Source organism: Nothobranchius furzeri, chromosome 3 (genome assembly GCF_043380555.1).
Source record: "Nothobranchius furzeri strain GRZ-AD chromosome 3, NfurGRZ-RIMD1, whole genome shotgun sequence".
NCBI classification, from domain to species: domain Eukaryota; kingdom Metazoa; phylum Chordata; class Actinopteri; order Cyprinodontiformes; family Nothobranchiidae; genus Nothobranchius; species Nothobranchius furzeri.
This window is the reverse complement of record NC_091743.1, coordinates 73,035,979-73,062,729: the sequence shown is the minus strand read 5'-3', so window position 1 is coordinate 73,062,729 and position 26,751 is coordinate 73,035,979. Positions and strand designations below refer to the sequence as shown.

Genomic DNA, 26,751 nt, shown 5'->3' with positions numbered 1-26,751 from the left:
TATCAGGAGTCAGGTCTTTAGTCGGATCTGATCTGTCAGAACAGAACGGAGGAGCATCAAATAAGCATGCATGGGATCTTTAAGAAACCATGTAGGTGGTTCTAGTCTATGCTGACCCTAGACCAGCTCAGTGGCCTAGTGGTAGTGTTTACTCAAGAACCGGAAGATCAGGGTTCAAATCCCAGTCGGGTCATACTCAATGCCTCCCTGCTCGACATTCAGCTTTAAGGGGTTAGACTGACCACTAAATAGTTCCCGAGTGCGGCCGTGTCCACAGCTCACCGCTCCCCACTGGGATGGGTCAATTTTCACCACACACCAGTGTGAGTGGCATCTAGCGGGACTTTAACCCAATAAGCTGATGCAAAAAAGCTGAAATTGTATAAATATGACAGTTTGTTTTTTAGAGTAGAATTTTTTCCTGCATCACTCAGGAGCAGAAGTTTCTGATGAAGAGGTGATGATAGATGAGTTCCTTCATGATAAATGCGCGGACCCTGTCTCCGCCTGAAGAGCTGAGTCTACTGTGGTTCCTTTGTTCCAGCCATCAGGGCAGATCACTCGAAAGAAACACTTCCTTTTCTACAATGATGCTTTTGTTTCTGCATCCTAGCTATAAATATTCTGACAGGAAACCTTTTGTGAATTTGACTAAATGAATTATTTCATTTTCCACTTTTAAGTGTTGTTTATTAACTTCATAAAGGAACCCTGCACAAACAAATGGACCTGGCTTGTTACTGAGCAGCAGACACAAACGCTGCAGCAAACAGCTCCTTGGAGCTGGACATTGTTGAGAAGACAGCTGTGAGACTGATGGGTTAGGCTCCAGATGATGGAATCGTTTGACCCAAATTTTGTTTCGCAATGGGAGGTTAACACGTGCTGCTGATTCATGCACGTTGGGCTCTGAACGCAGCTCTAATGCCCAAGGCTAATTATCCCTCATTAGCTGCAGTCACATGACCTTTTTCATGTTTGAAAAATCTAAGTTGTTCTCATGGAAGTTTCTAAAAGCATGAACATATCTATTTTTACTCCAGAAGCAGGCTGACTCTGCTGCTTATTATAGCTTGACTGATGGTTTTCTACAGACACAATCATGACTATGAAGTTTAACTTTCTCGTGTGACCCAACAGAAACACACTTCTGGGTTTTGGGCACGTTTCCAAACCGCGGCCTGCCAGACCCACAAATAGATTTTCCTCTTGAGAATTCCTTCGTTTCATCTTCAGAACTTCTGCTGGCAAACACTCAAAGAATTGTCGCTGCATGTTTGCTTAAGAGGATTGTGAAGACTGTCACTAGTCAGTGACTCGATGCAACCTGCTGGGTTCCTTGTATAGGAAACTTTTCACTGATCATCTCAGTGAGCTGAACTGAACTGTAATTTTTACTGAGTGAAGAGCCTTGAGATGACTCTTGTCATGATGTGGTGCTATACAAATAAATTGAATTGAACAAGATGATAGATGAGTTCCTGAACACTTTGTTTGACTGGAAAGGAAATAGGTGGCAACGGTGGCACAGGACATAAGTGCTTGCTCTGTAATCGGAAGGTTGCAGGTTTGAGCCCCACTCAGTCTGTTGTTGTGTCCTTGGGACAGATACTTAACCCACCGTGCCTGCTGGTGGTGATCGGAGGGACCACCGGCACCTGTGAATCTCCCTGACACAACGCTTGTCCTAATATGGTGCTATATAAATAAACCGAATTGAGGTAGTAGTAAAATAATCTATCTGCTGTTATAATAATAGAAAAGCTGCAGAAAGGATGGAAAACTGCTTAACTATCTATTTTCATGCTTTTTTTTACACTTGTTTATGGAATCATTAGTCAAAGCAACAAGGAGCCATGCTGAAGTATCTCCAGCACTGCAGGTAGGTGTCTGGGTCAGGTGGTTTCACCTAAAAGTGCAATAAGAATCAGACACAAACACTTAAAAATTAGTCACTTTATTTTTCTGGTTTGTAATATTTTCCTTCTCAAAAAAAGAAGTTCAATATTTCACTTTGTTTCATACAAAATGAAAAGAAAGGTTAGAAACAAACTGACGAAAAACCAAAAGTATACGTTTTACTTTTCATTTCACTTTGTTTTTTTTTTTTTTTTTACTTTCTTCCCGTGTTTTGGAAGAGTAATGTTGTTGTAAAAATATTATATTACATAGAATAGAACTTTACACAGTTTGAAAACATTACACCATATCAACACAACGGCCCAATCCAGAATCGTATTAAATTTAGCACGTAAACGTCAGAATGTTCAAGACTGAAAATACAACTTTTACATACTTTATATAAAAATGTGTCACAGAAATATCAAAAACATGAATAATGGAAAACATAATGTGTGAACTCACTGTTACAGAAACTCTCATTTTAACCCTTTAATACCAAATGAATCATATTTGCTCCACAGTCTGACCTCTGTCTCTCTAACAGGACTAGAACATTCCTCCAACTTCTGCTGAACCGAATTCTGCTCAAGTCTTCTGCCTCCTTATGGAGAACAATTAGAACAATTCTGGTTGATGTTTCAAGATTTAAAGTCTCAAAATAGTTTTCTCTCCATTATTATTAATAATAATATGATGATACTACTACTACTACTACTACTACTACTAATACTAATACTAATACTAATAATAATAATAATAATAATAAGGGCGACGGTTGCACAGTAGTTAAGTGTTCGCTCCTTAATCAGAAAGTTGAAGGTTCGAGCCCTGCTCAGGCTATCACTGTCGTTGAGTTCTGGTCGCTAAACTAACAACCGTAGTGAGTCAAGATGGGTGAGTCCATGAATGTTACATGACAGCGTGACATAAATCTGTCAGGATTTTCTAATTCTAGATTTTCAATTCTAAGCAGATAGATGTAGACTTTTTTCTCATGTTCAGCAGGAAATAAGATCTTGTATCTAGTATTTGTTAGTGTTGCACACCTTTAGCATGCAGCTAATTATATTTCTATAAAACTGACTGTTGCTAATTCTGAATGTTTAATCTAATCAAATGAAAAAGTCTGAATTCATATTAGGTGAATAACATCAAAATTTTTACATCATTTACCTTCAAATTACATTAAAAGAAAATATTTAGATGGAATTCAAAATAAAAGTACTGCTGAAGTTTGGAAACAAATTTAAATACAATGTGTAAGTTCACATCAAAATGTTCAAATTTACATTTGTTGTAGTTTAAACTAAATGTTTAGCTAACATGCAATTTCAGAATGCTACAGCATAGCGTCAGCTTACCAAAATAAAAGCACGGTGAAGAGACGTCCTGTTGTCTGAGAGTCCCATGAGTCCCAGGTCATTTATTAACATCCAAACCAAAACAACACAGGGAGATTAATGTAGCAGAGCCGACATATAGTCTGTTAGACGAGGATCTCTTCATTTCACTTTTATTTTAGGAATGCCACGCCCATTCAACAGCAGTTATCTGAATAATAAGGTTTAAAAAGTTAGGTGTAACATCGTATATGAATCCGGCCTATGAGCCGTGAAGAAGTCAGCAAATGCAGAAGCACCTTGATGCAGCTGATGATGTAATAAACATTGTGTTATATAAGGACTTGTCCAAGGGGATCAGGAGGTAATGAAAACCAGCCAGTGTAGAAAAACCACAGTGTTTCTCAAAAGTGCCTCTAAGTAAAACGGCAATAATTCATCCCATAACTAAGGACAGTCTCCTAAAAGACAAATGAAATCAGACATCTCCATCCTACGGAGTCACGGTAGTTAAACAGTTTTAAAAGTTCAGTTTTATCACCTGGATGACAGATTGGAGCCATGGTCTACGGTTCTGGATTGGGCTTAAAACGAACCCAGAGATTCACATGAATTATGGGTGATCATACACACACACGCACGCACACACGCACGCATGCACGCACACACACACACACACCAATAAAACATCATTTTCAAAGGGTTTTGTCGCGTTCTCTACTGAAGTTGTTTTTGGCCACTTGGTTGCATAAAATGCACACAGACATGTTTGTTTAGCTAGTACATGTAAGCACAGTGTGTCATATTCAACAGTGTGCTTTTTATTCTCAGTGCCCTTTTCTTTCTTTTGTGCATTGAGTTCATGTCGTCCTGCGTCTCCCGCTGTGGGTCTGAGACGAGAGGACGGCTCATCCACTGCCCCTGAAAAACATCACCCCTGTACAGTGAAATGTACACCACCTAGTTTTCTAATACACACATGCATGCACACACACCTTAGACCCACACATTTACACACGGAGAATGATGCTTTTTAAGGAGGAGCAGCTGGATTCTAACTATCATGTAACAGCAGGAGGAAAGGGTGAAACACAGGCAGAGGGATGGAACTGGAGAAGGAACTGCTTTTGTCATCTCTGCCACCACACTGATCATTCTTCTGCAGCGTCTCCGAGCAAAAATGATTCCCTCCCGGCACCAGTGAAGTTTCAGTTGGTCAGCACAAAGATGCTTTGACACAAATGACAGAAAAGAAAATCTAATAAAACAGGAAGTAAAGGAAATGCAAACGCATGTCTGCTGTTGTAAAACCAAACCAAACGTGAGTTTTTGTTGGCTTGTTTCAACAAGGCTCACCACAGAGTATAAAACAGCTGGAAGAGCTATTTTAGTACATACATCTGTTCTGGAGACGGCAGTGATGTGATGGTCTCCACGTGCTCATTATGGCACATATTTAGTTATTATAACTTCATGATGTAATATCTGCATTCAGAAACTACCAACATGGACTCTCATTTCAGCTGTTGAGTTTTAATACGCATCCAGAAGGCAAAGAAAGTGTTTTATCTTAAAATGCTTTAAAATAAGATAAACTACTTTACGAACATAAACCTATGTTCTGGTTCTGAAGAGAAGAACATCACCGGACCCATTTTGTATGTTGCATTAAAAAACCCGACAAGAGCAAGAAAAACAATCAGAATTTGCAAGTTTGCCTTTTGAAAACGCCATAAAGTGCATGAAGATGTTAGAACCAGGTCCTGATGGGTGTTTTGTTTGTGTTCTCTCATTTTGTTGTCACATCTGAATAAAGATATAGTTTATAACAGCAGCAGAAAGAGATGTGAAGGGGTGACTGCATGCATGTGTTTGTGTGTATTTCTGTACGGGATTATTGCCAGCCTGCTTTTATATTCAGACCAGTTTCGGAAGATGTCTTTACAAAATGCGTGTGTGCGTGTGTGAGTGTGTACGTATGCGTGTGTGTGTGTGTGTGCATGTGTGTGTGTGTGCGTGCGTGCATGTGTGTGTGTGTGTATTACAGATCTAACGGGTGGTCTAAGGTGTTGTTATTGTCTTCTGGGTTGTCGTTGGCCATCGGATTGCGGCTGATGACCAGCTCCAGTCTGTCTCCAGCCTCAGTGATCAGAGGCACTGCCAGACAACAGTCAAAGTCTCTCGTCCTCACGTGGTTTACCTGGACAAAGATGAAAAATAAGACTTAGTAAAAAAGCTTACAGCTAAGATTTTATTATTTTTCTTTCTAAAATTTAACATGAACCCTAAATTTTGTGTTACCCTAACGTTTTCAATGTCAGACAGGAATATTTAGCTTTCTCTGGCCTCTGGCTTCATATCGGAGCTTTCTACAGCTATCACAAAATGTTTTCCTGGCAGTACATACCTACATCACTGCAAACAAGCAATATGCATGTGTTGGACCTTACCAATGCATGGCCATTAGGGTCAAAAATCTCTGGGAGTGTAACCTCCAGCTCAGCGACAAGCCCATCAGACTCCCTTTAATCACTGATGAGTGAATGTGTAAAACAACAACGTTTATCAATGATGAACGTTTTGTAACCACTTGTTACAACGTCTGGGGCGATGGTGGCACAGGAGTTAAGTTATTGCCCCGTGATCAGAAGGTTGAAGGTCCGAGACTCGCTCAGGCTGTCACTGTTGTTCTGTCCTTGAGCAAGACACTTACCCCCCCCCCCGCCTGCTGGTGGTGGTCGGAGGGACCGGTGGCATCTGTGTGCAGCAGACTCGCCTCTGTCAGTGTGCCCCATGGCAGCTGTAGCTACAATATAGCTCATCACCACCAGGGTGTGTATGTGTGTGTGAATGGGTGAATGACTTATTGTGTTGTAAAGCACCTTGGGGGGCTCCAGGACTCTAGAAGGCGCTATATCAAATACAGGCCGTTTACCATTTGTTGCAAATCATTTATACATTTTGTCCTCACAGGCTCCCGTAGAAGGAAACATGACATCTAATATGGTGTCGCCCAGAGACTTAGACCTGCTCCCATGTATTTTAGACCTGATTTTTATGGCTATAAGTTACAAAGCAGGCAATATTTTTCAGCCACTGGGCATCATGTAATTCAATTTCAACAACATTTTGATGGATGTTTGCAGAGATTAAAGGTAAAATGGTTCCTCTGATGATTTAAATTCACCTGCAGGATCCTGTCAAAAGGTTTCAGCCCAGCTCTGTCTGCTGGTCCATCAGGTCTGATCATGTTGACATAAACACCTTTCTCTAAGAAGCCATCAGACACACTGAAGCCAAAATCATCGCTCTCTGGGTCCTTTATCACCGTTACCTTAAAACGACAATAAAACATGTCAGACTGTCATAGCCAACAAGTCCCTCAACAATTACTTTACATTTCCAATGTGTCATTAAAGAATGTGAAAGTCAAATTTTTTATTTAATACTCCGCAGCAACTAGCAGTATTTTGGCTCAATCATATTAACGTGTATTGCTGCCTTTACCAAGAACAGAAACTGCACTGAGCTCACTTTGTGCAGCTCCAGAGGAGTTGGGGACAAGATTCCCTGCATCTCCTCCTTGATCCGACGCGACTCCCATGTTCTCTCCGACACTCTCAGAGAGGCCTTGGGCTTGGGCTCGTGGTGCAGGAGAGGAGATTGGTGTTCTTGGTGGATGTGGGCTCCATGGTGCAGGTGTGCATCCTGATCATATTGGACCTCCTCGAGCAGGTGGGAGTCTGAGTGGAGATCAATGAATCACAAAATATTCAGTGTTTTAGTAACTAAAAGGCTTTTGCATTTGGCTTTTTATTTCCTCTGAAATCACATCTGCCCCTGACCTTGATGAAGGTGGGCCTCCTCGTGTAGATGGATGTCCTGATGGAGGTGTGTATTCTGGTGCAGCAGGTTTCCTTGATGAAGAAGGGAATTCCTCCGCAGCGGGCTCACCCTACTGTGGCTCAGTATGGGCTCAGCCGGAGCTTTACTGCCACCATCCACACCCAGACTAATGGCTGTTCCTGTCATTATCGATGCCTGCACACACAAATCCCATACACACGCTAACACTCTACCCATGCTAATGCCAACGCTAGTATTAAATATTTAACTGGGTCATTAACTTGAAGTTTGCAGGTTAAAGAGCAACATTTTCAGTTTTTAATGAATTTGCAGTGGCCTCTCTTGATCCCTTTTAACAAAACACTGTCGTCAATTAGCTGCAACTCTGTGGCGGCATCAGGGAGACTTAGCTCGTTTAAAAGTGGTCAGACTGTGGCGGTAATATGGAGCAATCATGTCGTTTTTACAAAAGACTACGCAATGGTGGCATAAAGACAGTATGGGGCGGTTCCTGTGCTGTCGTGGACTTCTGTTTATCTTGGACAAAACTTGCTTTTTATTGCGATTGAAGCTGTGCTCAACAAGCCGCCCCTAAAGGTGTCTCTCCCCCACAGTCTGGTGATCTGAGCTCCAGCTCTAATGAAGAAACGCTCCAGGAGCGCTGTATTGCTCCAGTTTGCCATCTCAGCTGGTTTCGTTCAAAAAACAAAACTTACTTTTCAATGTAGTTGCCAGCCGGAGCTTGGCAGTAACTCCCCACATAATCATGGCACCTCCCTCTGTTGCGCCAAGGCACAAATTCCATTTAAATGACAGACAATTAGCACACAATTACTACCAAGCAAGGCGGAACGAATGTTACAAAATTTGTGTATCACCATGCTGGCATGGTGCGTTCATAAGACACACCGTTGTGGTAATACTACGCCGATTTGCCGGCACGGTGTGTCTTGTAAAAGGGCTTAGTAGGAATGAATGTCTTGTTAGTCATACTCAGGGGAAAAAATCCCTGGTGCGCCTGTTTCAACATGGATAATTCAGCCAGAGGGAAAAAAAGTTACAGACGGCAGGATCAGAGGAGTTCTGCTGTGTGGTGGAGTTGCTAATGCTAACAGTTAACTTCTACTAGCCAAGACATTCTCTGCTGTTTCCTGGACGTTAAACCAACAACAACCTTCCTCGTCGTGAGTCAAGATGGGTGAGTCCATGAATGTTAAAGAGACAATGTATTTTTACCAATAATCTCTGCAAACGTCCATCAACAAGTAATTGAAAATTAATGAAATGATGCTCAGTTGTTGAAAAACAATGCCAGTTTTGTAATATAGTGTGTAACCATCAAAATCAGGTCTAAAATTCATGGGAGCTGGTTTAAGTCTCTGTGTTTCCTTCTACAGTAGCCCGTGAGGACAAAACACATTTACTGATGTGTAACAAACGGTTACAAGACTTTGTCCATTTGTAAACGTCGTTGTTTTACACATTTACCTCTTCGCTTTACCCACTGATGAAAGGTGAGTGTGTGTCACGGATGTGTTTCATTTAGCTGGAGGTTGCACTCCAAGGGCTTTTTGACCCTAATGGCCATCCGTTGGCAAGGTCTTATTCAAACACAAAAATACAGATTGCTTGCAGTGATTTAGGTATGTAACTTTAAGTGACAATGTGACGTAGATCTGTCAGGCTTTTGTAATCCTAGACCAGGGGTCTCCAACCTTTTTGGGCCCATGAGCTCCTTTTACACAATGAAAGTACAGAAGAGCTACTGACATACAATTTATTCCCATTGATACTTTCCATGTGTGAATATGTTTTAACAAAATTTCGTTCCTGTACACTTTTTTCACAAAATTCACAATAAAAGGAATCTGAACCTGAAATGCTATATGTATTGTATTAACATGCATTGTTTTCACTAGTTGTTTTCTCTGTACTTCAGTGCATCAATCTTCTAAAAACGGAAATTTGTGGCATTCTGAAAATCAAACAAAACAAAACATTTTGTTTATTAAATTATCAGATACTTTCAGATACACTGGTCTTCCTGTTCAGTCCCTGACCCTGCTCTGCCTGAAGCCTGAGCAATTTTGTCATAAATGAACAAATCCTTCCAAAAACTGTTGAATGCCATTTAATGAACATTGAATGTTCTTTAAATGACATTTAATACAAAACCTTTCAAGTAATTGTTACGATTATTTTTTACAAACAATGCAACACAACAATTCTCATAAATGAATGAAAGCTGATGATATTTAATAAAATGTAAGCTAAATGTGATGAATTGAAGTAAAACATGTAAAAACATTTCCTCCTGCTTTCCTGATTCATTGAATCATTTTTATGGGTGTTTGCTTCAATAACTGCAGGAAAAATGATGCTTTTCTGTGTTTTTGTTGACAATATTAGAATAAGGTTGGATGTTTATCCGTTTACTCAGCCTCTGAGTCACAAAGCAGAAAGAGAGAGATTTAAAAACTGTGTTTTATCCTAAATGAGACAATCAGCTAAAACTGTTGAGGGAAATGTGTTGAAATCACAGGAGATGTCGAGAGATTGAAGCCTGTGTTCATCATGTGTTCATAAACAAACAGCATTTCATCAGAGTTAACGCGTTATTCCAGCAGTTAGGACTTTATTTTCAAGTCAAGTCAAGTCAACTTTATTTATATAGCACTTTACAACAGCATAAAAGCTGACCAAAGTATTTAACAAGCCTAAATGAACAGACGTTTCCTATTATGCTAAAAATAAGATAAAAGTTAATCAAAAAGCAAAAAACATGACAAAAAACAAACAAACTGACATAAAAGCTACTAAAAACAGATCCATTCACAAACTTAATTAAAAGCAACTGAGAACAGATGACTCTTTAAAAGTGATTTAAAACCCGACAGTGAGGAAACCATCCTAATCTGGATTGGGAGTGCATTCCACAAGCTTGGGGCTGCTACTGAATCACCCCTGAGCTTTCTCTTCATTCTCGGCACCTCCAGGAGAAACTGGTCGGCTGACCTCAGTGACCGAGATGGGGAGTGAGCTACTAAAAGTTCACACAGATACTGCGGAGCAAGGCCATGTACAGCTTTAAAAGCCAATAAAAGAGCCTTGTACTGGACCCTAAAATCGACAGGCAGCCAGTGCAGCGAAGCTAAAATTGGGTTGATGTGCTCCCTATTTCTCAAACCCGTCAAAAGGCGTGCTGCTGCATTTTGCACCATTTGAAGATGGGAGAGGTGAGACTGAGGTTGACTTGACTTCATTTTCATTTCATTTTTTGATTTTTAGAGCCCTTTACTGCTGCCAATCAATTAATATTGCCCAGATTTTTTTTTACTGATGATGTTTTCCTGTATATCCAACGTCACACCGTCCTCTTTGAGTGCATCTTCATCCAAATTAATTTTTGGGGACTAAAATGAAAATACAATAAAGACTAAATTATGACGACAACTGACTGACATTTACATTGACGAATAAAAGATGACAATGAAAATCGACAGAAACGAAAATCCAATCAGAATTTTCTTGTTGAAATGAACACTTTAACAAACCTCGATCTCTCTGAGAAGTTCGGACTGGCCACAGGTCTCTAAGTCCTCCAGAGCCTGGCACCAAAAACTGTCATCTGGATCCAACAGAATCCCATCTGGCTGTTGGCCAATGAATCTGTCACAAAGCAGAAATAAGGAAGATTGTCTCCTAATCTCATCTATTTATATTAAACGGACATTTTAATGAGAATAACCATTTAGCACAGCTAGAATGCATCATGTTTCTGTTTTTGTTGTGTGGTTAGGGTGAGATGAGTGCAGCTCAGTTATTAAATAAACCATAATAAAGATCATTTTAGTCAACATTGAAGCCATAATTACTGGACAGGTTTACTCACTGACTTGGAAAGAGAGTTCACATTTTAAAGATAGCGCAGGCAGAATTACATCAGCATGTGGCAAATTGGAGCTGTAAAGTGATTAAAACTTAAAAGTTATTAAAATTATATTATACTTAAATCAGTAAAAAATATTCTCACAAAACTACCATGCCATATTTAGGATATGAATAAAATAAATAAAAGATTTTAGTAAATTCAAAAGTTAGTTATGTTTTTACTGGATTGATGATGGTCAGGATTAAAACATGGATGGACAGGGCTGCTATAAAAGGAGAGAAAAGCCCAGAGGTCCAAACAGGAAGTAGGTCTGCATGGAATACATTTTTGAGGATCATCAATGCTTGGAAATCAAAACATAACAGGCCATCTACCAGAAGAGGTTTCCTGAACACTGCTTCACAGCAAGTGTGTGGGTGTCATGACTGATAATAATGGGCACTGACATCACAGCATCCAGACTCAAAACTCTACAGGCAAAAATAGAAATCTGGTGCAAAAGTCCATTTATGTCACTAATCCAGCTCAGACTGAGAGACCATCTAAAGCAGGGCTATTCAATACCGGGGCTCGAGGGGTGGTATCCAGCACGTTTTATTTTAACCCTGCTTCAACACACCTGATTTCAATCAGCAGGTAATTAACAGGCTTCTGCAGAGCCTGACACAGGTGGCTCATCCACTGAATCCAGTGTGCTGGACCAGAGAAACCACTGAAACATGCTGGTTACCAGCCCTCGAGGCCCGAACTTGAATAGCCCTGATCTAAAGGCTCAGGAACCCTCTGCAGATGTTCTGGATTCATCAGCTGGGTAGAGTGTGACACTTTGAGTCTAGAATATTGAAGCTTTTCACAATATTCTGAGTGTCTGAGATTTTGAATGTGGTGTTCTCCTCAACTGTAAACCAGAATCGTCACAGTTATAAAGGCAGAAATATCTGGATTTGCATGAATGAGTCTTTCCCAATTTCATCTTTTAGCCTGTTTACTGACACAAATGAACTTTTGCACCTGATTCTAGATTTTTGAAGTTTCACCTGTAGAATCAGTTCATGTCTAGCTTTATTTTTATAAGATCAATTAATGTTCTCTTTAATAAGTGTAACTTTACAGTTTACCTGTATGTGCTCACTTCCACATCCGCATTCTCGTTAATATTTTCACACCTCAAGGTTATTATTAGATTAAATGTTTTCCAGTTATTGTCCCTGTTCACTTTGAGAAAAATAAATTCTTTCATTTCTGCCCCAGACAGACAAACAGCTGGTATAAGCATGCTGACTAAACAGTATCCATATCCTTAAAGCGGTCTGTCCTCCTCCTAAAGCAGTGATGAAGGGGTGCTGCCTGAATGAGTGAATATATTTCTACATATAAGAAGCTTACTGTCATAGTGTCTGTGTCTTCCCTCATGTGTCCTCCTTCCTCTAGGTTCCCTTTTTGGGTCTCGTAAGCGCCCTCATGTGTCAGTTGTCCGCGTCTCATTTATGTTTGTAGGCCTTCATATCCTTCCCTCAGGTCCAGTGTTCATTTAGTCATCCCCAGCCCCTCCAATTGTAGCTCCAGCCTCTTGTTCCCCAGCTCAGTATATGTGTGATTGAGTGCATGTATGCGTCAGTGTGTGTATGTGTGTGTGTGAGTCCTTCCCTCAGTCTTAGGTCTAGTTTTATGTTTAGGTTTATCTGCCCTTCACTGGTTCTGTTTCCCCATTTGTGTCACCTGCCTTCCCTCCAGCCCTCACTCCACACACCTGCTGCCTGTTTCCCTAATTACTCCTCCCTGTGTATTTAAGCCCTGTCTCGTCTCTGTTTTGTGTCGGTCCATTGTGTTGTTTGTCAACGTTGTTTTTGGTGCTCTGTGTGAGCTTCGTGTCTTGTCCCAGGTTTTTGTGCTCTAAGTAAGCTTTAGTTCTAGTTCTCAGCTTTTGAGCTCCATGTGAGCTTTCGGTGTCCTGGATCTCAGGACTTTTGGCTCGCTGCCTTTTGGATTTAATTTTGTTCATCCTGCAATAAAAGGATTTTTACTTTATACCAACTCCTGCCTCTTGTCGTCTGGGTAATCTGCATTTTGGGTCCTAACCATCCCCTCAATGTGACACTTACAGGATAAATACATTTATATACATACATATATACAATAAGCCAAACCCTCCCCAGACAGCCACAACATCGATAAAACCAATAAGACCACACAGCAGCACCGCTAGGACAAGGATATTTGTTCCAACATGAATAAATTTTTTACACAGTTTTCCTCAGACTGAGAAGCTTAATACACTTTCACTGAGCAGATGCTGTTTTCCTCATGCCTCCTCTGTTGCCCCAGCTGAGTTATATAACTCCACTATCCTCACAAGGCTTAACCTCCTGACTCATCACTACACACACAGAGAGACACAAACACACTGATGCTCCGTATTCTCGGCTTGTTTTACTCGCTTCATGACGGAAACGTGGACATCACCAGTGTTTGGAGCTGAAGCTGGCACGTGCAACCAGAGGATAAACTCAGCCCTTAGATAATCATGGAAACTTTTTTGCTTAAGTGCATCCATCTCAGGGTGGAACTTCACTGGGTTGGGAGTGAGTCTATGCCTCAAGCAGATTTTGGTGTTGTGTCCAACGTAACAAGAAGGAACGAGGTGTGTGCCGATGGGTCAGGGCTTCATCTGCAGCTTTGCTGAAGTGAACAGCAAAGATTTAGTCAACCCAGGATTGTCGAAAATCCAGTATCTGACTGTCAGAGACACACCATTACAAGTAGCTGTGCTAATTTTTAGGTTGGGATAAACTGAGCAGCAGTTATATATATGTACCGGTCATGAGAGGAACGTGATGTAAGTCCTGGTAAGCACACTGCTCCATACCCCCTGAAAAGTCATTTGTGGAGTATATTATATAATTGCAACGTATGCAACAGCCGTGCAACTCGGAAAGTTTAGCATAAATGTTTTAATTATGTTTAAATTTATTTGCAAAAGAATTCAGATTTTTCATTTTATTTGGATGCAAACTCTTTGCACAGTTGTTGCACGTTGCTTGCACGTCTGACCTACAGAGAAGGGTTACACCAACACAGGAGACTACCCTGTGGTTATTTTCAGAGGGGATTTGTTGTGCAGATGCAAAATGACATAATGTGCACAAATGCACAGCTAAAGCACATTTTAGCCTTACCCTGGTGGCTTGTCCCAGTCATCTTCACTGAATCCTCCATCACTGAACGGGTAGTTCTTCCTTCGCCCTACAGGGGGCGTGGCATTGCACTGCTGTTTGGCGCTGCGCCACTCGTGAGGGTGGAGGGCCACACCGGCTCCTTGATGGCTGTATGTTCCTGTAAGGAAGATTTTACATGAAGTCATTTATGGAAATCAAATACTAAATAAATCTCTTATATCATTTCAAAGGAAGTGTTTGAGTATGGGAACATAAGGCGTACCCTGGCTGCCGTAGCCAGCGTCGAGCCCAGAACCATCCCATGACTCCATGGCAGAGTCCACACTGGGTATAGTGGTGGAGTAAAGCTCTGACAGCTTATTGGTCTGTTGGCTGTCTGTCAAATCGTCCTCTTCAGGGTCGCTGACGTCATTCTCTGTTGTGTCCTCCGCCTCTGCTCCTTTCCCCTCCTCTAAATCTTAAAATTAAAAGACAAAAAGCCTTTAAAAAAATAAATGAAATGATTTAGGATGCATTATTTTACAGCCTATTGAAGACTACAAGATGAAAATTGAAAAGTCCTCATCAGAAATCAATGGTTTGTTTTATTATTTTATCTGAATCCTGTTTCCATCCATCCATCCATCCATCCATCCATCCATCCATCCATCCATCCATTGTCTGAACCCGCTTGTCCACGTAGGGTTGCGGGGGGGCTGGTGCCTATCTCCAGCGGTCAATGGGCAATCAGGCGAGGTACACACTGGACAGAGAGCCAGTCCATCGCAGGGCAACACAAAGACACACAGAACAAACAATCATGCACACACACCCACACCTGAGGACAATTTAGACAGACCAATCAACCTAACAGTCACTCCACTGTGGGAGGAAGCCGGAGTACCCGGGGAGAAACCACGCATGCACAGGGAGAACATGCAAACTCCATGCAGAAAGATCCCAGGCCGGTAAGCGAACCCAGGACCTTCTTGCTGCAAGGCAACAGCTCTAACCTGTTTGTGTATTTTATTTTAATTAGCGTTAATCTGCTGCAGACAACAAATGGAAATTAGCACTTGTGACTAAATCTGGCACATTTACAGCAGAAACCCACGTTCAATAACATGCAGCTTCCTCTTCCTGCTCCATAACAATAAAACAAATGATTGTATTTCCATGCTGCTGCTCTTTTTGCAGCATGAGGCTTCAGCTCCTTTATTCGTTAGAACGTGGCCTCATGACCCACTGGAACAGCTGATTTACATATGAAGCCCCAAGTAGGTAATGAATAACTTTTTTGTCCCTGGAGGCATGAGAGGAGATGAGTTAGTCTTTACTTTGCAGATGACTTCATGCATAAACCCTGCAGATTACAATATGTAGAAAAGAAGCATGCAGAGCTTCTGAATGAGGTTTTGTTTTGTTATGGGGACCTCTTGAGTTACGATTGTGTGGGAACTCCTGCTTTTGTTCCTATTTTCTGCACCGATCAGATAAAACCTTTGAAGGAAATCAAACTAGTGAAATTCCTGAGATAAACACTCACTGTCCAGTTGCTTTTTTATCTTGAGGGTCACCGTCTCTCCGGCCATCTGAAGCAGGTGGATGGCTTCGCTCAGAGGTTTGCCTTTCAGGCTAACGCTGTTGATGGCTAAGATCCGGTCACCCACGTGAATGGCTCCGGTCCTGAGGACAAAATACGAAACACAACTATCAGCTGTGGTGTTGTGCCCACAGAGAACAAGAGTGGTCAAATCATTTATCAGCATTGCCACTTTTTCTTGGTGCAGAACATGTTAAGGTCAATAGCAAATCAAAAGTTTATACTCAACTTATTGAACAAAATTAAAGGATAGATGCCTAGCAGCTGTGTGAAATAGCAAACTTACGTTGACTGTCTTCAACTTTTCTTGTCTTTTGGACATGTGTCTTACACACTTTCTGATTATTGTTAAAATTTGCATAGAAAATTTGTTTTTACAAATAGAAACTAATTTTTGAGCCTCCAGCACCTTTGTTCAGACTCACAATGGCCTAGGAGCCCTGATTAATGACCATATTCAGCCCCATAAGAAAGTCCTACCAAGAGGGGTTTACCCCGCCCACTCCGCCAGGACATGAATATGAGATGAGCTGTGTGCTGATTGGCTGGTGTACCCTGATGGCTCTATGACGATGCCCAAAGCTAGTAATTATGTGTTTACCTGCGCACGTGTGTGTGTGTGTGTGTGTGTGTGTGTGTGTGTGTGTGTGTGTGTGTGTGTGTGTGTGTTTGTGTGTGTGGATGAACAAGGAACAAAGTGAGTGTATGGCACTATCTGGCTGGTAGAGTGTTTGAGTGTTGCTCCAACAATCTCAGTTGTTTTCCTCTCATCCAACAAGAACGTCAGCAGTAGCTTGGACTAGCCTCAGACCAAAAAAATGGTGTAGTGGTTCCACAAAAGGCTGCATATGTTTTCACAATTGTTTATGGCCACTTATGTACCCACCAGTAAACATTACCATCAAAACTTGTGTGTGTGTGTGTGTGTGTGTGTGTGTGTGTGAGAGAGAGAGAGAGAGAGAGAGAGAGAGAGAGAGAGAGAGAGAGAGAGAGAGAGAGAGAGAGAGAGAGAGAGAGAGAGAGAGAGAGAGAGAGAGAGAGAGAGAGAGAGAGAGAGAGAGAGAGAGAGAGAGAGAGAGAGAGAGAGAGAGAGAGAGAGAGAGAGAGAGAGAGAGAGAGAGAGAGAGAGAGAGAGAGAGAGAGAGAGAGAGAGAGAGAGAGAGAGAGAGAGAGAGAGAGAGAGAGAGAGAGAGAGAGAGAGAGAGAGAGAGAGAGAGAGAGAGAGAGAGAGAGAGAGAGAGAGAGAGAGAGAGAGAGAGAGAGAGAGACTATACCTCTCTGCAAGGCCTCTCTTGGTCAGGCCTGATATAGTGATGGGGTCAAAAGGCTCCTCTGTGCCTGAGATGGTGATACCCAGCGGACCTCCGTACCGCTTCAATTCCACGGTGTAGATGATGCTGCCTGATGTCTCCTGCTCATCTGCCACACACACACACACACACACACACACACACACACACACACACACACACACACACACACACACACACACACACACACACACACACACACACACACACACACACACACACACACACACACACACACACACACACACACACACTTCTAATGTTTCAGCTCTGAGGATAACCTGACACTGGCTGCTGTGTTCTGATCATTAGAAATGCACACACAGACAAAAATGAGACTTCTGACACACTAAGTGATGTAGTGTTGCATTACCTGCTCAGTTGAACACACTCACACACACACACGCAAATCATTACAGAAGTAGGTCAAAATTCTTCTCAAGACTACATGGGTGAAGAAGACGGTTTCCATGGGAACCAGAGAGAATTCAGCTCATCACCAGACTGGACGAGTATATCAGCTGTGCATGTTAATGGCTCTGAGAGGATTCCTCACTTATCTGTCTGAGGAGAAGAACATGCTGTTACCTTCACCTCTGCTTGGGTTGACTGTAATCAGGAAGTTAACGATTTGTTTCACCCAAAATCAGAGATGATCCATGAGCAGTCCTGCTTCTCCAAATCAACAGCTGTAAAACTGTAAAGTTGGTCAAACCCATCTGTTCTCTGGCTTCTGTAATATCTGCTTATTTGCAGCTCTCTTAAGTCACAGATCTTTAGTTCTGTTGATTCTGAACATTCTGAACCTTTGCATAGACATATTTTTGTAGTCATTTGGTTGCAGTTCTGCTGATTTTCTGATCATTGAAATGCTTCATAAGTTCGGTTCAAGCTTCAGATATCAGATGACCTCATGTTCCACCTAGGACTACTGTGATGTGCAGAAGAGTTCATGCATGCAAAGTGTCCAGGTTCTGTGGCTTCAAAACATTCTCAAATGGTGCAATTTGCATTACAGCCAAACATCTTGATGCTGTTTCTAAAGCTTTCAAACCAAAGATGTGCTGCTGACACACACAATTAACATCTACGTAATATGTGTAAAGTCTGAAATGAAGCTTGTTTCTTTGGATTATTGAAATTCTGTGCTGCATACTCTTAAGTAACTTTTGCCGATGTGAGTGAAGACAAAGAGGGTGTAGAGTAACTGAAGGTGTAAAGTGGACAGGCCTGGTGGAACGGGGGGCTGACTCATCAGTGTAACTGGGAGTGGCAGGCTTGGATTTTTTCCAGATTTTTGTCATTTTGTAATTTCACAGAAACTAATGATGGCGTGCTAAATGTTTATTCACTCATTCAGCATTTTGGCCTAAAGGTCAGAGGCCATGTGTGGTTCTGCGTGGGGTTGTCCATATTTGTCAACTAGCCACAGCCTGATTAAATCAGCAGGAAACCATCTTCAGGCACAAAACTCAACATTTATTCTGTTTTGTCACAAATTTCATGAGATTTAGAGAAAATTAGTTAGAAAAAAATAATAAACGCTCAGTTTTAGTGTCTGAGTTACAAACAACAGCGCCACTCGGTGGTCAGACCCTGTTAGTGCATCTATGTCAATAAAAACAAGATAAGATAAAATAAAGTTTAATTAAAAGAATGAAATGAAATCAATTTTAAAAAGAAGAAAGTTTAATGACAGTGGGTGAAATCGGTAATGCTGTAGCAGTGAATCCTGCACACAGAGTGATATACCTGAGTTGTCCTCATCTTTGCGTATCTTCAGCTTCACCAGTTCCTCACACTGCTGGAGGATATGTTCTGCATCTTCTTTGGAGCAGTTCTCCAGCCTGATGTTGTCGATGGCCAACAGCTTGTCACCGGGCTCCAGGGTTCCTGTTCTGAATGGGAGCAGGAGTGACTGACAGGTGGCAGGGACACAAACTAATACAACAGAAATAAGCATGCAAGAAGATGCAGATCCACATCTGCTCTGCTGTGGCTGAAAACAGAACAGGTCAAAGATCGGTCAAACTGAATTCACAATATTTTGTGTTTCCCAGAATTTATTTTATTCAACAAATAAAAAAAAACATAGTCTGCAAGTATTTAAATACAGGAACCAAATCACTGTAGCAATGGTTCATTATGTTTATATGTATATATATATGTATATATATATATATATATATATATATATATATATTATAATTTTTTTTTTTTTACTGAGTTTTCTTTCTTTTTATGAATTTTCTTTTGGACTTCACACAAATGACTCAGCTAAAAGAAACTTAGAGACAAAAACACTGAGGTGATGGGAGAATACCTGTGGGCCATGCTCCCCTTCTTGATGTCAGAGATGATGAGGGACTCACCGGGCTTCTTACTGGCTTTAGGAAGAGATGGGAGCAATATAAGGACCAGCAGACACAAACGCATCTGGTTTAGACAGCACATATCTCCTCTTCACTGGCCGTGGACACCAAGGATGAGAAGATGGTGCCATTACACCACTTTTAGCCTCAGAGACCAGCTCAGTGCAACTTCTTATATAACATCAGCTGAAAACATCCATTCAGTCCTTTTAAAACACACACACACACACACACACACACACACACACACACACACACACACACACACACACACACACACACACACACACACACACACACACACACACACACACACACACACACACACACACACACACACACACACCTGTAATTGATAGATCTGAACAGTGTCATACTTGTGACACAGTTTCCTTTTGGCTTAACGAACTTTAACGATTGTTTTCAAGTGCCTCGAGATGACTCTTGTCAAGATTTGGCGCTGTATAAACAAACTGAATTGAATTTCCAAATCTTTTTCACTGTGCAGCGACTCTTGAGACAAAGCCAGTGAGTGTTTAAATTCTGCTTCTCATTGTACTCACTGGGCCTTGCTCTCATGTTGCTAAATCTAAAAACATTTATGTAAAACAGTTGAAGGTCCCTTCTGGAAACGGCTGCAGAACCTTTCATTTGGTGAGAAATTTGAGATAACTTTGGGAATGACTGGAGACCAAACAACAAAAAAATCTGATAGAAAAAGTAATAATAATAAAATATCTGACATTTCCACAAAATAGAAAATAAATCCTGGATAATCTGAGACATATTTAGGACTCAAACATCAAAAGGAAATTCTGCACATTCCATCCATCCATCCATCCATCCATCCATCCATCCATCCATCCATCCATTTTCATCCGCTTATCCGGAGTCGGGTCGCGGGGGCAGTAGCCTAAGGCGAGAGGCCCAGACTTCCCTCTCCCCAGCCCCTTGGGCAAGCTCCTCCGGGGGAATCCCAAGGCGTTCCCTGGCCAGGTGAGAGACATAGTCCCTCCACCGTGTCCTGGGTCTACCTTTAAGTGTCCTCCCGGTTGGACGTGCCCGGAAAACCTCACCAGGGAGGCGTCCAGGAGGCATCCTGACCAGATGCCCGAGCCACCTCAACTGGCTCATTTCGATGTGGAGGAGCAGCGGGTCTACTCCGAGCCCCTCCCGAATGACCGAGCTTCTCATCCTATCTCTAAGGGAGAGCCCAGCCACTCTGGAGAAAACTAATTTTGACGGCTTGTATCTGCGATCTCGTTCTTTCAGTCACTACCCAAAGCTCATGACCATAGGTGAGGGTAGGAACATAGATCGACCGGTAAATCGAGAGCTTCGCCTTCTGACTCAGCTCTCTCTTCACCACGACAGACCGGTGCGACGCCCGCAACACTGCAGATGCAGCACCAATCCGCCTATCGATCTCACGCTCCAGTTTTCCCTCACTCATGAACAAGACCCCGAGATACTTAAACTCCTCCACTTGTGAGAGGACCTCATCCCTGACCCGGAGAAGGCATTCTACCCTTTTCCGAATCAAGACCATGGTCTCAGATTTAGAGGTGCTGATTCTCATCCCAGCTGCCTCACACTCGGCTGTGAAACACCCCAGCAAAAGCTGAAGATCACATTCTGATGAAGCCAACAGGACCACATCATCTGCAAAAAGCAGAGACCTGATCCTCAGGCCACTGAAACGGATGCCCTCCACACCTTGGCTGCTCCTACAAATCCTGTCCATAAAGGTTATGAACAGAATCGGTGACAAAGGGCAGCCTTGGCGGAGTCCAACTCTCACTGGGAATGAGCCCGACTTACCAAGCTCTGACACCGGTCATACAGGGACCTAACAGCCCGTATCAGAGGGCCTGGTACCCCATACTCACGGAGTACCCCCCACAGGGCCCCCCGAGGGACACGGTCAAACGCCTTCTCCAAATCCACAAAACACATGTAGACTGTTTGGGCAAATTTCCACTCACCCTCCAGGATCCCCCTAAAGCCGGGCGTACACTGTGCGACTTTTTCACTCGCAGCGTTCAGCTTCAGCTCAAACTGTACGACTTCCTCGCAGAGCAGATCTCACGAGTCGTGTGCTCACACTGTACGACCCAGTTCTCGCATGCGACCTGACTGCTCACACTGTACGTCTGGTAGCAACACGTCGGCCCTAAAAATGTGCTAAAAATAGCAGTTTTTACTCAACACGTCAGACTTTTTTGTCTTGCCTGTTGTCCTTCGGGAGTGCTGCAGGAGGACACACAGGGATTTATGGGGGTTGGATGAGGAAAACGAAATAAAGAAAGTAAATCTTTGTGATCAGTTTAATTTGACATGAACACGACAAACACGCTTTCTTGACAATCTTTGTGAGTAAAAAAAAACGTGTAGAAACAAAAACGAACAGCGTGTGTTATTAGGGAAATAGCGAGCGACCGGCCGGCGATGATGCAGGATTGCGCGCGCATGCGCCGTGAACGGTTCTGATACTTTTTGGGTCGCAGCTGCTCGCAGCGCCGCTTCAACAGTGCGATACCCTCACGAGGGACGAGCGAAATTTTAAACACACCAGAAGTCCCTGCGACCTCACGACTGCTGATCGGCGGCTGGTCACGTGGTGTTAATCGCCTCTCGTAACCCCCTGTACACTACACGACCGCTCGGCGCAAAACTCGCCCCGATGTCGTGGCTTCTCGCACGACTGGAAAATCGGCTCAAAAAAGTGAAAAAGTCGCACAGTGTACGCCCGGCTTAAGGGTATAGAGCTGGTCCAGTGTTCCACAGCCAGGAAGAAAACCACATTGCTCCTCCTGAATCTGAAGTTCAACAATCCGACAGACCCTCCTCTTCAGAACCCCTGAATAGACCTTGCCAGGAAGGCTCAGGAGTGTGATCCCTTGTAGTTGGAACACACCCTTTTGCAATAAGGGGACCACCACCCCGGTCTGCCAGTCCAGTGGGACTGCCCCCGATGTCCACGTGATATTGCAGAACCGCATCAGCCAACACAGCCCCACAACATCCAGAGACTTAAGGAACTCTGGGCGGATCTCATCCACCCCTGGAGCCTTGCCACAGAGGAGCTATTTAACCACCTCAGTGACCTCAGCACCAGATATTTGAGAGGCCAACCCAAAGTCCCCAGACTCTGCTTCCTCACTGGAAGATGTGTCGGTGGGATTGAGGAGGTCTTCGAAGTATTCTGCCCACCGATCCATAATGTCCTGGGTAGAGGTCAGCAGCACACCGTCCCCACTATAGACAGTGTTGGTAGCGCACTGCTTTCCCCCCTGAGGCGTCGGATGGTGGACCAGAATCTCCTCGAAGCTGTACGGAAGTCTTGCTCCATGGTCTCACCGAACTCCTTCCATGCCCGGGTTTTTGCCTTGTTGACCACCTAAGTCGCATTTCACTTGGACTGCCGGTACCCGTCAGCTGCCTCTGGGGTCCCACAGGTCAAAAAGACCTGATAGGACTCTTTCTTCCGCTTGTCAGCATCCCTAACCGCCGGTGTCCACCAGCTGGTTTGGGAGTTGCTACCACGACAGGCACCGACGATCCTGCGACCACAGCTCCGGTCGGCCGCCTCAACAATGGAGGCACGGAACAGGGTCCATTCAGACTCAATGTCTCCTGCCTCCCTTGGAACATTTTGGAAGTTCTGTCGGAGGTGGGAATTGAAGCTCCTTCTGACAGGAGAATCTGCCAGACATTCCCAGCAGACCCTCGCGATACGTTTGGGCCTGCCTAGTCTGACCGGCATCCTCCCCCACCATCTGAGACAACTCACCACCAGGTAGTGGTCAGTTGACAGCTCCGTCCCTCTCTTCACCCGAGTGTCCAAGACATGCGGCCACAGTTTAGATGAAACAACAACAAAGTCAATCATCGAGCTGCGGCCTAAGGTATCCTGGTGCCAAGAGCACATATGGACACCTTTATGTCCGAACATGGTGTTCATTATGGACAATCCATGACTGGCACAGAAATCCAATAACAAAACACCACTCGAATTCAGATCAGGGGGGCCGTCCCTCCCAACTTCACCTCTCCAGGTCTCACTGTCATTGCCCACGTGAGCGTTAAAGTCCCCCAGCAGAACGAGGGAGTCACCACACTGCAGCAAACCCTAATTTTGTTTTATTGTTCCACGTGTTTTCTCAGAATTTATTAAACATTCATTATTCAATGTTAAAATTGTAATTTGTTGGAGAAATTCTAAAAACCCCTAACTCAAAACCACCAGGTGCTGGTTTCTGTAAACCACTGACCTGATATGCATGCTTTTAACTAAAGCGTGATTAATAAGGAGGAAAACAGTGTTTGGTTCAGCAGTAACCTGTGGTGATAATAAATAATGACACACACTGAGACATATCTTCCAACACTCCTAATAGAGAAGATTAAACATTCAGTGTAAGTATTGCCTTCTGAAGCGCACCAACGCTTCTCAGTGTGATGAATGACTTGGTCAACAGCTGCAAAACATCTGCTTTTATGGTCTACAAGTTAGCAGAGGCTTTGTACTGTTGTACTGCGATAAAACAACATCCTAATAGATAGAACATGTAAAGCAACATTAACCCTCCCACTGTCTTTATGGGTGATCCCACGAGGAAAGTTGACCATTGAGCAGGATTGATGGTTTATCCCTTGAGGTCCACTTGGCAGGGGTGAGGTGGTGCTCACTCCTAACCCCTGCCACATGGACCCAAGGGATAAACCATCAACCCTGCTCAATGGTCAACTTTCCTCACGGGGTCACACCCATTAGGACAGTGGGAGGGTTAAGCAGTTTTGAGGGGGGTTGAGGGGGTTGCGGTCTACCACTGCCTCAGTGCCGCTCTCTCGGTCCACTTTCAGAAGCATTTTCCCAACAGGAAGTGTGGATGAAACAACTCTGCCCCCGTGCATTGACTCCCACTTTAAATGATGTTAGCTAGTTTATGTGCCAATAGCTAATTTAAAAGCTAGCTGTTAGCTTTTTCAGTTTGCTGACTGTCAATAAAAAACACAAGAAGAACAAAAAAAAAAGTCTGGAAGTAAAAGTAAGAGAATAATGTCCCTGGAGGTGAAGCAAAGAGCTAAAGCTAGAGTGAACATCGGCGAGGCCTGCGCTAGTTTGAGGGGGCTAAAGGAGGCTACAAAATCACAGACTAATGGTGACCCTCTTTTAGAACCTGTGATGCTGTTGCTACAATGTGCTTGACAAATTGAAACAAACAGCAAAAATCCATCAAATAAATGTGTTCTCAAGCTGCTGGCTATATAAGGCAAAGCCAGCAGCATAAAATAGAAAAGTTCAACAGCATTTTGTAAACACCTTGGATATTTATTGCTGAGCTTTGCAGCAGGGCGACCATGAAAGATTCACAAGCAGTCTGTGTGTTTAGTTGGAGCTCTGGTGCAATTTAAACAATCTGCTGCCGGCGGCAGATCCAAACAAAAAGTAGATCATGAGAGCCTTTGTGTGCTCCTACCACTGATAGTGAGTCCCAGCTCCACTCCTCTCTTCTTTGGCAGCTTGACATGGAACGTTCCGCTACTGGGCACCACTGACTCTGCAACACAACCATGATGGGAAAACTGGTAAATAAACACAACAAAAAACTAATAAATTCAGCCAGCTTCTAATCACAATCCACATGTTCCTATCGGCTCTTCATTTCCTCCACAGGAATAATTTAATACTTATTTTCTGGTGGAATAAACAAAACTGCACATTAAACACAAACATGGCTGGCAGGACTTTAAAACACGGCCTTCGACAGGTTAAAATTAATGTAAATAACTCAAAGAGGTAAGCCTCATCATGAGATGCTAGAAATCTCTTCTTTCATTTGGTGAATGGTGATACCGTAAATATGATAACAAACTGCTTTCTAAACTTACAAGGTGACTTCAGTTAAAGGATTCTCTCCAGGAATGCACGTTAGCCACTAGCTTTCATGTCAGGTTTTTTTTAAACTAAGATCATCTTATGTTCTAAAATGAGAACTTAAAAATATCCTCACTCCTATGAAACCGGTCAGAGTGTGTGAATGACTCTCAAATTTGAGTTCAAAATCTGCTCAGACCGACTGATTTATAGTCATGTTTGGGTTTTATGAGGTCAGTTGGCTGTGGTAGCCATTTTGAATTGGGTTGACTTCAAACCCTGATCAGTTTTCAGATGCAGATGCAAAGATTTCTTTATGAAAGTTTCATTGAAATCAGTTCAGTTGTTCTTGAGATGCTTATCTAAGGTCCGGTTCACACGGTGGTGAGATACTTATGTGGGGTTTTGACCAAATTCTCTTCTTCCACCTAAAAGACACCCTTGATTGTTGTGATGCTCTAAAGATTCAGATGATCCTGCTGTGTGTGGTGTGTTGAGAGCTTTCTGGTCAGCTCAGAAGGAAATCGGGGTTATCGATTGTGCATGAATGTCTTGACCTGATTTTGCATGCAGCACACTCCTCCTCCACCATGTTTGTTTATTCCACAGTCATGTTTGATCTTGAGAGGACTTGCGAGATTTCTCTTCATACCATCGAACATTTTTGCTGTGGTGCCGCACACCACGCAGTATAAGCCCAAAACCGTCTCCATGTTTTTTCTTCACCACGTCTCTCCTGTGTGTGAAGCGGGTCAGTGCTGCAGAAAGGGTTAGCCATTCTATCCTACATTTAGGGTGTCTGAAAATTAATTTCATACAAAGATATGAGTGCAATCAGATGACTTGCTCAGAGGCTGAGGACAATAATACAGTGCTGGGAGTTTCTACAGGGGCCAAAAGCATTATGATGGGTCCATGTGCTGAAGTGAAAGCTGCAATTATTCTGTCCACCCCTTCTTTTTCTTCTTCATGATTCAAGAACTCCCAGCTCATGAGTCTGATAAAGTGATCCAGTTGAAGTGCATTTAGAATGAGTCTGTGGCAGAATTCAACAAGCCAAGCAAAAAATAAGATTATCATCATGACAAATGATGGCTTTGGTTAAACTTTGGAGAGTTTACCATAAAATCCATTGTTTTTACCAAAAACAAATCAGATTTTATGTTGGAAGTTTCCCTGATCTGTTCATTTGAACCTTTTTTAAATAATACATCTACAACCTAAAAAAGGAAATATATGTGTATATATGTATTAGGGATGTAAGAAAATATTGATATGGCAATATATCGTGATATTTTTTCCAGCAATATTATATCGATATTCAAAAGCTGTGTATTGGAAATATGGATATGGCAATATATCGTGATATTTTCCCTGTAATTATTACATTGATATTCAAAAGCCGTGTATCTAATTCTTGAAATAATTTACGTGCAAACATTTGTGTATT

The 26,751-nt window shown here is 42.6% G+C and overlaps 1 protein-coding gene across 14 annotated transcripts in view; it reads right to left on the bottom strand.

The window, feature by feature from the left end:
• Positions 1-1,941: 1,941 nt before the first annotated feature.
• The window catches only part of grip2b (glutamate receptor interacting protein 2b), a 217,787-nt gene continuing 192,977 nt past the window's right edge, over positions 1,942-26,751 (bottom strand). For 10 of the 14 annotated variants that reach the window (XM_070549512.1, XM_070549517.1, XM_070549509.1 and 7 more), the window contains exons 14-25: positions 24,904-24,984; positions 19,372-19,435; positions 18,801-18,946; positions 17,013-17,157; positions 15,682-15,821; positions 14,419-14,613; positions 14,157-14,313; positions 10,643-10,757; positions 7,088-7,283; positions 6,750-6,985; positions 6,430-6,576; positions 1,942-5,442 (exon numbers count right to left, since the gene is read on the bottom strand). In XM_070549512.1, coding sequence (XP_070405613.1) covers positions 5,284-5,442; positions 6,430-6,576; positions 6,750-6,985; positions 7,088-7,283; positions 10,643-10,757; positions 14,157-14,313; positions 14,419-14,613; positions 15,682-15,821; positions 17,013-17,157; positions 18,801-18,946; positions 19,372-19,435; positions 24,904-24,984 — 1,781 coding nt within the window. In that variant the 3' untranslated portion in view covers positions 1,942-5,283. Of the gene's footprint in view, positions 5,443-6,429; positions 6,577-6,749; positions 6,986-7,087; positions 7,284-9,363; positions 10,502-10,642; positions 10,758-14,156; positions 14,314-14,418; positions 14,614-15,681; positions 15,822-17,012; positions 17,158-18,800; positions 18,947-19,371; positions 19,436-24,903; positions 24,985-26,751 lie in introns of those variants that run through there. The other 4 variants (XM_070549511.1, XM_070549524.1, XM_070549522.1 and 1 more) reach the window with 3 other exon arrangements.